Source organism: Hemitrygon akajei, chromosome 18 (genome assembly GCF_048418815.1).
Source record: "Hemitrygon akajei chromosome 18, sHemAka1.3, whole genome shotgun sequence".
Classification (NCBI taxonomy): domain Eukaryota; kingdom Metazoa; phylum Chordata; class Chondrichthyes; order Myliobatiformes; family Dasyatidae; genus Hemitrygon; species Hemitrygon akajei.
Window position 1 is genome coordinate 20,934,599 of NC_133141.1, and position 14,764 is coordinate 20,949,362.

Below are 14,764 nucleotides of genomic sequence, written 5' to 3' on the forward strand. Positions count from 1 at the left end.
AACTGATGAAGAAAAGCAATGGCAATTTCAGTTATAAATCGTCAGAGGGAAGAACAACAAACAGCTGTAGGAATCTTCATTTATCTGCCAGCTTTCATGCCCTCAGGATGACCAAATGAGTTTTATAGTCAATACATTGCTTTTGAAGTAAATGTTATTTTTAAAGGCAGATATAGCAAATGACACAAAATAGGTTTCCTTGTCCCATCTGATCTCAATTATATATCTCATTAGTTTGTTGGCTGAACTTGTAACATCAGATTATTGAGCGGTTTCAAAGTTGATTCAGAACTTCATCAGCAAACCAATGCACTCAATGTCAGCAAGACCAAGGAATTGATTGTGGACTTCAGGAAGGGGAAATTGGGAGAACACAACATTTCAGAGCATCTACCCTGGGCCCAACACATTGATGCAATCACCAAGCTGTGCCAGCAGCTCTACTCTGTTTGGAGTTTGAAGAGATTCAGCATATCACTGAAGACTCTTGAAAATTTCCATTGATGTACAGACTTCCAGCTAATTGCATCACTGCCTGGTAAGGAGGTTCCAATGTATGGGATTGCAAGAGGCTGCAGAGGGTTTAGACTCAGCCAGCTCCATCACGGGCTCACCCCTCCCCTCCACTGAGGACACCCTCAAGAGGCAAAGTCTCATGAAGGTGTCATCCATCATCAAGAATCCTCACTACCTGGGACATGCCCTCTTTTCATTACTTCCATTTGGGAGAAGTTTCCGGGGCATTAACACTCCCACTCAATGATTCAGAAACAGCTTACAACCCTCCACCATCAGATTTCTGAATGGTCCATGAACACTATCTCATGATTCCTTTATTTTTGCACTACTTTTGTAATTTATATTAATTTTAAACATCTTTTCACACCACTGCTGCCACAAAATTACATATTCTACATAATGTCATTGATAACAAATCTGATTCTGACCATTATCCCAAAGCAAATAGCCAAAAAATGCTCGCACATCTGAAGAGTTGCAGCTACAGTGGCAGCAATGCGCCAACTGTTTTGTATGTGGGTGCATCGATAGAAACTTCAGTCAGACCCCAAGGAGCAGTGGTTGGGCAGATCTGCAAGGCCAGGGTGGGGGCTTCAAGGCAAGCACAGACCATGGGAGCAGTCATGGTTGTGTGTGGTGGGGGTAGGCAACAGATCAAAGCATACGACTTAACAAGGAACCAAATCCAGCAATGCCATGCTGTGTTGTGGGAACCCAGTTGCCCCACGGTGCCCAACAATTATTACCCCTGGGACAACATAGTCTAATTCTCCCCAGCACTGCTTCAACAGGTGATGAGGTAAAAATGTTAGCTGCCACACAAATGTGGAAATCCTATCTGGCATGCAGGTGCACATCATTTCAGGAAACATGCGGTTGAATTTCTAGAGTGAAGCAAAATGCTCCAAATTATTACATTTTACTTTGGAAGGGGTAATAAATCAATTTTCAGTTATGTTACACTGAATAATGCATTAAGTGATCCAATTTCTTGAACTCTATATTCCAACGTATCTCAAGGGATTTGCAAAATAATCTTTGTTATAACATTGGGGTTGAAAGCATTCAATTCAAAGTGAGGAAACCTCTCGAGTCTAATAAGGCAAGTGAAGTCAGCTTGATGAATGCCTCATATGCATATTCGTATCTTCATTGTTCTTAGCCGATAGTTCTACCGTCGAGATGTGGCATCTATTCAACCAGGTGTCCTTTTCTCCAAAAGTTGTCATCATGGTATATTTTATAGATCAATTCATTTTTGTTCTTTGTATATTAACTCCCCATCCCTCCCCCTTGATGATGCACCAAGAATCCAATCTATACCTGCACTGCCACCAGTACCCCATTTAGCCAGCCACCTTATAGCAGCAGTAACCAATACAACTATAATACACCTTCAAAACAGAGAAATTAAACCCCAAGTTAGTTCACAAGTATCAGACAAAATATGACACCAAGTCAAATGAAAAGAAATTAGAAGAGATGAGTGAAAGCTTTGTTGGAGTAGTAGATTTTAGGGATGGGTTTTACAGAAAAGGGAGAGGTGAAGAGATGTAGAGGGGAGAGAATTCTAGTGGTTAGGGCTTTTTTACCCAATGCTACAGCACTAATGCTGAGACAAAGAAATTGGAGACAAAGGTATAATTGGAGATTTCATAAGGGGACCGGAACTGAAAGAAATAGGAAAGGGGAAGTCATGGATTGTATTCATGAACATCTCAATTATATTGTCCCCCTTCATTCTTCTGTGCACACCTTTTGCACTGCTCAGCATTTTGTTTCTCCCGAACTTCACCCAGCCACTGTTTATTCAGGGAACACCACTCAGGTCTACTTCACTCTTCCAAAATCTGACTTGTCCCTTACAAGTTACATCTCTTAGTTTTTCTTGCAACTTTGGCCCATTGGATCTATCAGCTTTCAAAGCAATTCCACCAATCCCACTTCATCTCTAGATACCCATCAACACTCCCTTTTTACACAGAATGGCTCCACCCTCTCTCTGAATTCCTGGTTGTCAGTGGATCAATAAATACCCTGACTATTGGCAGAAGGGTGGGTGCATTGCAGGATTTTGTCAGTGAGAACACCCTCACCCACGGAGACTGCAAGTGACTCCAAAACAAAAAGAGGTGAAGGCACAAAATCCCAAGACTTGATATTTACCAATCGGAAGGACCTGAGTACAGACAATCCTTCAACGTTCGCCAGACCTAACTCCATCAAACTGAGGGACACAATAAATCCATCAAAAATGTTCCATCCTTCCTGAAAATAGTAGTATGGATCCATTGCTATCAACTTCATCACCATCTCAGCCGTGAAGATTGCAGTGAAGACCTGAAAAAGATCAGAGTTAGAATGTTTTGATATAATCCGTAACACAAGTCCATGCAAGTGTAGGACGTACTCAACATTCTGGCTGCAGATCAGAATGCACAGGTTGGGAATTGCTGGCTAAGCATCTTTCTGGGTGTTCCATGTATAAGCCTTCACCTGGTCACTGCGGCACCTGCCCTAATTGTCTGTAAGGTCACCTAAACTACATAAAATGAGACTTGACTTCACATATCAGTGAGCGAAATGTGGTTTTCAGGATCGGGGTGGACTCTGAAGGCCACCCAAAACTTAATCCCAATCAGTTGACTGGTTCTCTTGGTCAGACTCTTGCTGCACACAGAAGGTCAGCTTGTTCAACAGGAGAAGTCTAGGCCACTACTAAAATCTTTGAACTGTTTTAACATGTCTCTGCCAGTGATATTTAAAACCTGTTCGAGTTGGTTTAAGTAACCAGCCAAAAAATAATTTATTGAATGGCACAAGAATAATAATTAATTAAAAAGGAAGGTAAATGAAGTAAACTAAGTTACTCACATGTAGCTACCTTTTTCCAGTGGCAGTACATGAATGGGTTTGCTGTAGATACACTTGCCATGCACTAGCCTACCCTAGACTTGCCTTGCACTGCCATACACAACATAGTAGGCTCTGCCACTTGAGCACCCCAGAACTCAGTTTGAGGGCTGGGGGTCCAAAAGTTGAATGGCAGGTTAGACAAGCTCGTCTTGGACTTCCATAAGCTCAGTTGAGAATGGTTTCCAGACAAAACTGCCAGCTAGTGTCAAACTTAAATGTGGACGTAACTGTACATTGTACTCAATTGTATTCTAATTGAGAGTTGAAGTGCTAAATGAATGGGCCATAAAACTGCTCTTCACTGTTCCTATCATCGCTTAAATTCTGGCACTAATGCACCAACAAATGCCAAGTCAAGACAGTGTTATATAAGAACATATTGTATTTATAACACGTCCCTGCATGAGTTGCTGTTGACAAACAACAGGAGGGCCAGAGACCAGGAAAACTACATCTGTCTCTTAGCAGGATGCTTTGCACACACCACAGAATGCTCAAGTTTTTTTAATGCACAATTATGGTGTATTGTTATTATTGTTTTATGCACAATTATAGTATCATATCATTGTTATTACCAGCCCAATATCTGGTCATGTCTCAGCCTGTATGTTACCTATTCCTCCATGACAACAAGCACAAACAGTTTATAACCTCTCACCAGATTTTCCCTATGCTGGTGCACTTAAAAAAAAAAGTACAACACATTGTTTTCTGCAGCATTTAGTCAGAAAAGAAGAAAATTTGCACTTAGTGCATTTCACAAGTTCCCAGTAATTTTAAAATGTAGTTCCCACTGTGATACCCATTTCCATCACAATTATCATTAAACTTCTGTGGATTTCATTGCCACAGAAGGCTATGGAGGCCAAGTCATTGGTTATATTTAAAGATGAGATTGATAGGTTCTTGATTAGTAAGTGTGTTAAAGGTTACAGAGAGAAGGCTGGAGAATGGGGTTAAGAGGAGTAAATAAATCAGCCATGGTGGAGCAAACACAATGGGTGAAACGGCCCAATTCTGCTCCTGTGCCTTAGGGTGTTATTGTCTTAACCTACTTGATTTGTCATGAATTAAATCTTTCATCGTGGCCTCTGAGAAAAGTGCATTATTAAAACATAAGACAGTTCAGCACAGGAGCAGGCCCTTCAGCCCACAATGTCTGTGCTATGTATGATGCCAAATTCAGTTAATGCCTTCTACCTACACATAATCCACGTCTCTCCAACCTCTATATATTCATGTGCCTATCAAAAAGTCCCAAATGCCACTATCTTATCTGCTTCCACTAGCAACCCTGGTAGACCGCTCCTTATGACTCCGTGTAAAAAAAAACTTGTCCCGTACATCTCCCTTAAGCTTTCCCACTTCTTACCTCAAAACCACACCTTCTAGTGTTAGGCATTTCAACCCCAGGAAAATGATTCTGACCATATACTCTATCTCTGCCTCTCATAAGTTTTGTGAACTTGTGTTAGGTTTCCCATCAGCTTGCAATGCTTCAGAGAAAGTAAACCAAGTTGGTATTACCTTTCTCGAGGCAGTTAAACGCCTCCAGCATGCCACTGATCACTGGACCTACAATTTAATGTTGCCTGCCAAAAGCCAGAGAACTTGGACAGCACAAATGTGTCATTCAGATCATTTCTTTTAAATAGACAGGGAATCTCATTACAACTATGGCTTCGAAAAGAAAAATGGTGAAAAGGCTGAAACTCCACTCTGGAAAAAGTTAAGAAATCTGACAAGGCAAATTGAAGGCATTTTCACTTGCAACAATCTGCAGGCTATAAATCAGAGAAAACTTGGGCCACAGGAAGCAGCTATTCAGCCCATTGTGTCTGTACTGCCCAAAAGAGCTCAGCAGCCCATAGTCCTGCAGGTCATAATTCTTCAAGTGTACATTGAAATATGATGAGGAATTCTGCCTCTCCCACTCTCTCATACAGCAAGTTTCATACCCACATCACCATCTGAGTGTGGAAAAGGAAAATTAACCGTCACCTCCCTTCTAATCCTTCAATTACTTTAAATCCAAGGGCAGCAAACAATCTGCTGTTGCGCTACAGTTCTCCAAACAGATTGTTTATTGCTCTAGATTCCAACATCGTAGTCACGTATCTCCCTTTAAATCCATGCACTCTGCTTTCTGGCTCTTCTCCAAGAGAAAAATATAGGTTTTTGCTATTTACTCTTTCCGGGCCTCTCAAAATTTTATACTCAACTACATTATCTCTCATCATCCAAAGGAATGTGACCCCAGCTGATTCAATCTTTTATTCTCACTATAAGTTCCCAGTGTTACCAACATCCTGATAAGTTTTCACTGCACCTTCTCCAATGCTGTCACAGCTTACTTGTAATGTAGCTGTCGCAACTATAGGCAGTACCTGAGGTGTAGTTTAACTTGTGTTGCATACAATAAGGATGGCCTCTCTGCATTTATGTTCCACACCTTGGTTAATAAAGACCCACTGTGTCTCTTCATCTATGTTATTGACATGTGACATGTCCTGCTCCCTTTAAGGATTTGCAGACACATTCTGCGGTCCCACTGCTCCTCCACACTTCATTCACTGGTTTGTAGATGGCATCACTGCAGTGGGCCAGTTCTCAAACAATGACAAGACAGTACAGGAAGGAGATAGACAGCCAAGAGACATGGTGTCACGATAATAATCCCCCCCCCCATGTCAGCAAAACAAAAGTGCTGACCATTGACTTCAGGAAACAGGGAGGGGTACACTCCTCTGTCAGTATCAATGGTGCTGGTGTAGAGATGGTTGAGAGCTTCAAGTTCCTAGGTGTAAATATAGCCACATAGGTTCTGTGACCAGGTAAGCACACCAGCTTCTTTACTTCTTCAGACAGCTAAGGAAATTGCAGAGAGTTGTGAATGCAGACCGGTCTATTGCAAAAAAAAAAAACACTGCCTCCCATCCACTGACTCAGTCTACATTTCTCACTGGTTCAGGAAAGCAGCCAACATAACCAAGGACCCCTCTCAACTTGGCCAATCTCTTTTCTATCCCCTATTGGGCAGAAGATACAGAATTCTCAGAACACACACCACTAGGACAAGGACAGCTTCTATCCCACTGTTATCAGACTCTTGAATGGATACCTTATACAATGAAAATGAACTCTTGATCTCCCAATCTACCTCATTGTGGTTCTTATACCTTATTGTCTATCTGAAATGTGCTTTCTGTAAGTGTAACACTATATTTTGCATTATTTGTGTCTTTCCATCATCCTAAATGTACAGATACATGGAATGATCAGTCTGGATGGCAAGCAAAAGATTTTCACTCTTGGTACATGCAACAATGAAAAAACAATTCTCTCTCATTTATTGGTTATCCTCTTGCCTGACCACACCTACAAATTATTGGATGATCACTGGTAGATGTAAAAGGGAATTAAGGGGCAACTTCTTGAGAGGTGACTAGATTGTGGAACACTTCTAGCTACTTGGAAGAGGGCCAGAAAATTAGCAGATTATGTATTTAAGGGAGAAAATCTAGAGAAGAACATGAGCAAGAAGAAAATGCAGATAGGATTTAATGAAGTAGATAGACAGGCACATAAACGAGAAATAATGGATCATTGGATCAGCCCACGTACAAGATTGTAGACATAGTACGTCAAGTCCTTTATTTAAAAAAGTTAAACCATAGGCCTTACCAGGTTTCCCACAGCCAAAACACGTTCGAAGTGGGGTGTCATTGGGTAATGCTCCATTGCCATGAAGAGGGTGTTGAGTCCAATACAAATGGTAATAGCCAAGTCCACAAATGGATCGAATACAAACAGATGCATGTACTCTTTAAGCCTCACCCACAACGGACAGCACTCCCAGATCAGAAACATATTGGCAAATTTATACCAGCAGGGTGGGCATTTTCTTTGAGACTCTTCAAGTTCTGAAATTACAAGATCACAAATTTCAGCAAAGCTTACCATTGTGTGCAACGTGTAACACTGAATAATTATTCACTGCTAATTAATTACTTCATAGCCTCCCTCAACTGACTAAAATTGAACATGGACACAATACAGCCACTTTTCTGACCAAATATCCAAGGACAACAAGACTTGATTAGGTTCTCAAGAAACTATTAATGCAAACTCACCCATTTTATTCCTCTGCTACTGCACTCTTTCACACCAATTCTTTGCTAGGGGATGTTGTTTAGGGTGTCAGTGTCATCCCCAAATAATCAATGATTGCATGTGGTTATGATGTGTAGTTAATATAGACCAGTACAACACATACTGACATTCTGGCCCATAACATTGTCAAACTTTTAACTTGCTCCAAGATCAATCAAACACTTTGCTCACGCTTAAACTGTCCACTTTACTATTATCCATCCGCCTATCTGAGAGTCTCCCAATGTATCTGCCTCTACCACGAGTCCTGGCAACACTTACCACTCTGTGTGTAAAAAAACTTCTGACATCTCCCACCTATATTTTCCTCCAATCATCCTCCAATATGCCCACTTGTATTAGCCGTTTCCACTCTGGGAAAAGAGAAACGGCAGCCTCTAATCATTTTATACACTTCTATCAAGTCATTTCTCAACCTCTTGGGAGAATATGCTCCATCTACTACTCCTCTCTGCCTTCTGTAGGCAAGTCAATTCTGAATCCTCACAGACAAGTTTCCTTGGATCCCCTGCCTCCTGATTTTTTGAAAGAACCTACTGTGGGCAACCTTAGCTAAAACTTGCTAAAATCCATATTCACTACATCGACTGCTTACCTTCATCAACGTACTTTGTCAGATCCTCACAAAGCCTTGCCCTCCATTTTTTATTTCATCCATGTGTATGCCCACCTAAGAGTCCTTCAAATGTTCCTAATGTATCTGGTTCTACCACCACCCCAGCAACAAGTTCCACACACCCGCTCTCTGTGTAAACAAAGTACTTACCTCTGACATCACCCCTGTATCTTCCTTTAACCACCTAAAAATCTTGCCTGTTTTTATTAGCCATTGTCGCCCTGGCAAAACACATGCTGGCTACCCATTGTATCAATGCCTCTTATCATCCTATGAACCTCTATCAAGTCACCTCTTATCCTGCTTTGCTCCGAAGAGAAAAGTCCTAGCGTGCTCAACCTTTCCTCACAAGACGTGTTCTCTAATCCAAGCAGCATCCTGGTAAATCTCCTCTACACCTTCTCTAAAGCTTCCATATCCTTACTATAATGAGGTAACCAGAACAGATTAAAATGGTCCAAGTGTGATCTGACCAAAGTTTTACAGAGCTGCAACATTACCTACAACTCAATCCCCTGACTAATGAAGGCCCAACACACCATATGCATTCTTAGCCACCTTATCAACTTGCATGGCAACTTTGAGGGATCTATGGACATGGATCCCAAGATCCCTCTGTTCTTCCACACTGCTAAGAATTCTGCTATCAACCTTGTATTCTGTCTTCGCGTTGAGCCTTCCAAACTGTATCAACTTCACACTTCCTGGATTGAATTCCATCTGCCTCTTTTCAGCCCAGCCTGCATCCTATCAATGTCCCATTGTAACCTACAACAACTTTCTACACTCTCCACAATTCTACCAACTTTCCTGCAATTTGCAAACTTAGTAACCCATCCTTCCATTTCTTCATCCAAGTCATTTATAAAAATCACAAGCAGCAGGAACCCAAGAACAGACTTCTGCAGAACATCAGTGGCCACCAAGCTCCAGACAGAATACACCATCTAAAACCACCCTCTGCCTTCTGTCGGCCAGGAAATTCTGCATCCTCATGACTTTGTGAATGACCTAATCATGTCATTACTAAAATCCATAGACACCAGATCCACTGCTCTACCTATGCGTTTTGCGACTTCCACAAAGAATTCAAATCAGGCTCGTGAAGCACAATATACCTTTCACAGAACCATGCTGACTAACCCTAACCAGGCTATGCTTCTCTAAATGCTTGTAAATACTGTCTCAAAAATTCTCTCCAATAGTTTGTTCACCACTGACAGAAGACTCATTGGTCTATAATTCCCAGCATTATTCCTATTAGCATTTTTGAACAAAGTAGTAACAGTTGCCTGCCTTCAATCATCTGATACTACTCTTGAGGCCTGTAATGAGGCAAAGATCACTGCCAATGGCTCAGCAATCCCTTCTGGTCTGGGAACTTGTCTATCCAAATAGAGGATGCTTCAGCCATCCTCATTCTTAACATCAACATGTTCTATTACATTAGTATATGATATTAAATAAGTAAATTAAATAAGTAGTGCAAAAATAGAAATAAAAAAAATGAAGTGAGGTAGCCTTCATGGGTTCAATATCATTTCAGAAACTGGATGGCAGAGGGGAAGAAGCTGTTCCTGAATCACTGAATGTGTGCTTTCAGGCTTCTGCACCTCCTTCCTGATGGCAGCAATGAGAACAAGGGATGACCTGGGTGATGGGGGTCCTTAATGATGGACGCCGCCTTTTTGAGGCATCGCTCCTTGAAGATGTCCTGGATACTATGGAGACTAGTGCCCATGATGGAGCTGACTAAGTTTACAACTCTCTGCAGTTTACTTTGATCCCGTGCAGTAGCCCTCACTACCAGAAGATAATGCAGCCAGTTAGAATGCTCTCCCTGGTATATCTGATATGTTGGAGCCAGGTTAGATCCTCAGAGATGTTGACACCCAGGAACACTTTCCACTTCTGATCCCTCTATGAGGATTGGTGTGTGTTCCTTCATCTTACCCTTTCTGAAGACCATAATCAGTTATTTGGTCTTACTGACATTGAGTGCAAGGTGGTTGCGGCAACACCACTCAACTAGCTGATATATCTTGCTCCTGTACACCCTCTCGTCACCATCTGAAATTTTGCCAACAATGGTTGTATTATCAGCAAATTTTTTAGATGGTATTTGAGCTGTGCCTAGCCACACAGTCACGGGTGTAGAGAGAGTAGAGCAATGGGCTAAGCGTACACCAGTGTTGATTGTCAGCAAGGTGGAGATGACGTTTCCAATCTGCACAGACTGTGGTCTTCCAGTTCAGAAGAAGAGGATCCAGTTGCAGAGGGAGGTACAGAGGCCCAGGTTCTGGAGTTTTTCAATCAGAGCTGTAGGATTTTTTTGTGTTAAACGCTAAGCTGTAAACAATAAACAGCATCCTGACATGGATATTTGTACTGTCCAGGTGATCCAAGACCACGTGAAGACCCAATGAGATTGCATCCGCCGTAGACCTATTGTGGCGATGGGCAAATTGCAGTGGGTCCAGGTCCTTGCTGAGACAGGAGTTAATTCTAGCCATAACCAACCCCTCAAAGCATAGATCATCGCCATAGATGCAAGTGCTACTGGATAGTTATTCAGGCAGCTCACGCTGCTCTTCTTGGGCACCGGTATAATTGTTGTCCTCTTGAAACAGGTGGGAACATCCAACCGTAGCAACGAGATATTGAAAATATCTTCGAACAACTAGTTGGTTGGCACATTTTTTTCAGAGCCTAATCAGGTACTCCATTGGGACCCGTTACCTTGCAAGGGTTCACCCTCTTGAAAGACAGCCTGACATTGGGCTCTGAGACAAAAAATTACTGTGTCACCGGATGCTGCAGGGACCCGCATAGCTGTGGTTTTATTCTCCCTTTCAAAACGAGCATAGAAGGCACTGAGCTCATCTGGTAGTGAAACATCGCTGCCATTCACGATGTTTGGTTTTGCTTTGTAGGAAGTAATATCCTGCAAACCCTGCCAGAGTTGGCGTGCGTCCGATTTCACCTCCAACCTCATTTGAAATCATTCCTTAGCTCTTGAAATAGCCCTCAGCAAGTCCCTGGTTTTCTCGTACAGACCTGAGTCATCAGACTTAAATAACACAGATCTAGTCCTGAGCAAACTACAAACCTCCTGGCTCATATACAACTTTTGGTTTGGCTATGTGCAGAAAGTTCTCACAGGCACACACACATCCACACAGGTTTTTAATGAAATCAGCGAAAGCTGTGGCATACTCATTCAGACTCAAAGATGAATCCCCGAATACAGTCCAATCTACTGATTCAAGGCAGTCCTATAAGCACTCCTGCACACCCCTTGTCCATACATTCTTGGTCCTCACTGCTGGTGCTGCAGTCTTCAGTCTCTGTCTATACTCAGGGAGTAGAAGTACAGCCAGGTGATCAGACTTTCCAAACTGTGGGCGTGGGATAGCACAGCAAGTGCTCTTGATGGTGATGTAACAATGATCCAATGTGTTGTTTCCTTTGGTACTACAAGTGATTTGTTGGTAATAATTATTTAGAGACTTTTTCAAGCTGGCCTGGTTAAAATCCCCCAAAATGATGGGGAAGTCATCAGGATGCACTGTTTCATGCCTGTTGATTATGTCGCTCAGTTTGTCTAGAGCCTGCTGTACACTGGCCTGAGGTGGGATGTACACTGCTACCAAGATAATTGCTGAAATCTCCCGCGGCAGTTAAAATAAATGACACTTGATTGCTTGGCGTGCCAGGCCAGGTGAGCAGGACTGGGATAGCACCGGCACGCTTGCACACCACAAGGAGTTGATGATGAAGCATACCCCGCCTCCTCTGCCTTTGAAAGACTCAGCGGTCCTATCTTGATGGTGTATTGTGAAGCCAGCCAGTTGTACCACTGTATCTAGAATGGTAGGGGCTAACCAAGATTCCATGAAACAAAAAAACACAACAGGTCACAATGTCCCTCTGGTACAGCACTCTAGCTCTGAGATCATCAGTTTTATTTACCAGAGACTGTATGTTTGCCAGCAAGATAGTCGGTATTGGAAGTCGAAATCCATGCTTCCTCAGGTGAACTTTTAGACTAGAGTGACATCCTCTCTTCCACTAGCTCTCCCAAGTCCCTTCTTAAACTCTTTTCTGTATACCTTGCAACTCCTCAGAGCCCTTTCTGACCTCTGCACTCTAAATCTTAAGTATGCTTCTTTTTTCCTTTTGACTGAATGTTCCACATCTCTTGTCAACTGCAGCTACTTCACCTTACCATCCTTTCCCTGCCTAAATGGGACAAACCTACCCAGAAACCCAAGCAAGTGCTCCCTAAACAACCCACACAGTTGCATCGTGCATTTCCCAGAGCACAATTGACTCCCCATTTACACTCCCATATTCCTATCTTATAGAATCCTAATTCTCCCTTCCCCAAATAAATACTTCTCCATACCATCTGCTCCTATCCCCATGCAAAGCTACGCTAAAGGTCAGGGAGTTGTGGTCAGTCTCCGAAATGTTCATCCACCAAGAGATCTGGCATCTGATCAGGTTCATTGCCTAGTACGAGATCCAATATGGCCTCTCCGCTAGTCAGCCTGTCTACGTATTCAGTCAAGAATCCCTCCTGGGCACACCTAATAAATTCTGCTCCCTCTAAATATTTTTCACTGAAGTGGCAATCATTATAGGGAAGTTGAAATCACCAATGACGACAACCCTGCTATTTTTGCATCTTTCCAAAATCCCCGAGGTTTATTTTCTTGTGAGTATACACAGTGAACACAAGAGGCAAAATAAAATCAATGAAAACTTACCTAACAGGCAACAAACTGTGCTAATACAAAATAATAAATAAATAAAGCAATAAATATCAAAAACATGAGATGGCAGAGTCCTTGAAAGCAAGTCCAAAGGCTGTAGGAATAGTTCAGTAGTGGGTGAGTGAAGTTATCCTCTCTGGCTCAAGAGCCTGATGGTGAGGAGTAATTGCTGTTCCTGAACCTGATAGTGTGGGTGCAGCAGCAAGAAGAGAGCATGACCTGGGTGGTGGGAGTCCTTGAAGATGGATGCTGCTTTCCAGCGACAGTGCTCCCTGTAGATGTGCTCAATGGTGGGGAGGGCTTTACCTGTGATGGGCTGGGCCGTATCCACTACTTTCTGATGGATTTTTCATGAAAAGGCATTTGTATTTCCATACCAGGCAGTGTTGCAAATAGTCAATATACTCTCCATCACACATCTATAGGCATTTGTTAAAGTTTTAGATGCCATGCTGAATCTTCCCAAACTTCCAAGTTGAGGTGCTGTTGTGCTTTCTTCATGATGGCACTTACTTGCTGAACCAGGGGAGATCCTCTGAAATGATAACACCAGGGAAGTTAAAGTTGCTGACCCCTTCCACCTCTGATCCCCTGATAAGGACTGGCTCACGAACCTCTGGTTTCCTCTTCCTGAAGTCAATACTCAGCTGCTTGGTTTTGCTGACATTGAGTAAGAGGTTGTTGTTGTGACACTACTGAGCCAGATTTTCAGTCTCCCTCTTATATGCTGATTCATCACCACCCAAAGACAATGGTATCATCATCAAACTTAAATAAGGCATTACAGCTATGTTTAACTTCACAGACACAAGTATAAAGTGAGCAGAGCAGGGGGCAAAGGACAGAGGCTTGTGGTGCACCTGTGCTGATGGAGATTGTGGAAGAGATGTTGTTGCCAATCCAAACAGACTGGGGTCTGCAGTGAGGAAATCAAGGATTCAATTGCACAAGGAGTTATTGAGGCCAAGGACTTGAAACTTGTTGATTAGTTTTTATGGGATGATAGCATTGAATGCTGAGCTGTTGTCGATGAAGAGCATCCAGATGTGTGCATCTTTGTTGCCCAGATGTTCCAGGGTTGAGTGAAGAGCCAAGGAAATGGCATCTGCTGTAGATCTGTTGCACCAATAAATAAATTGGAGTGGATCCCAGTTGCTTCTCAGGCAGGAGTTGATATGTTTCATCACCAACCTCTCCAAACACTTCATCACAGAGGTGAAGGTCCTACTGGATGATAGTCATTGAGGCAGGTTACCTTGTTCTTCTTAGGCACCAGTATAATTGAAGCCTGCTTGAAGTTGGTGGGTACTTAAGCCTGCTGAAGTGAGAGGTTCAATAGTTCCATTTACCATCAGAGAAATGCGTACAATATACAACCTGAAATTCATTTTTTGGTGAACACTCCAACCAGTTGACCAGCACTGGTCTTAAGTACTCGGCCAGGTACCCCATCTGGGCCAGATGCTTTCCATGGATTCACCCTCCTGAAGGATGCTCTCACACTGACCTCAGAAATCACAGGGTCATCGGGGGTTGCGGAAGCTTGTGAATGTTCCTCCTTGTTTTGATGGTCAAAGCAAGCAGAGAAGACATTGAGTTCATCTGGAATGAAGCTTTGTTGTCACCTATGTGGCTTGGTTTCACTTTTAAAGTGGTAATAACATTCAAGCCCTGCCGCAGTTGTTGAGCGCCTTTCAGTGATTTAGGTTTGGTCTGGAATTGCCACTGCTAATGGCTTCCTGGAGATTGTACCTGGACCTCT

At 42.6% G+C, this 14,764-nt stretch overlaps 1 protein-coding gene across 5 annotated transcripts in view; it reads right to left on the bottom strand.

The window, feature by feature from the left end:
- Positions 1-14,764, bottom strand: part of LOC140741175 (sodium channel protein type 8 subunit alpha-like) — a 234,428-nt gene that overhangs the window by 55,990 nt on the left and 163,674 nt on the right. For all 5 annotated transcript variants that reach the window (XM_073071042.1, XM_073071044.1, XM_073071041.1 and 2 more), the window contains exons 15-16: positions 7,120-7,358; positions 2,686-2,859 (exon numbers count right to left, since the gene is read on the bottom strand). In XM_073071042.1, the coding sequence (XP_072927143.1) occupies positions 2,686-2,859; positions 7,120-7,358 (413 nt within the window). The remainder of the gene's footprint in view (positions 1-2,685; positions 2,860-7,119; positions 7,359-14,764) is intronic.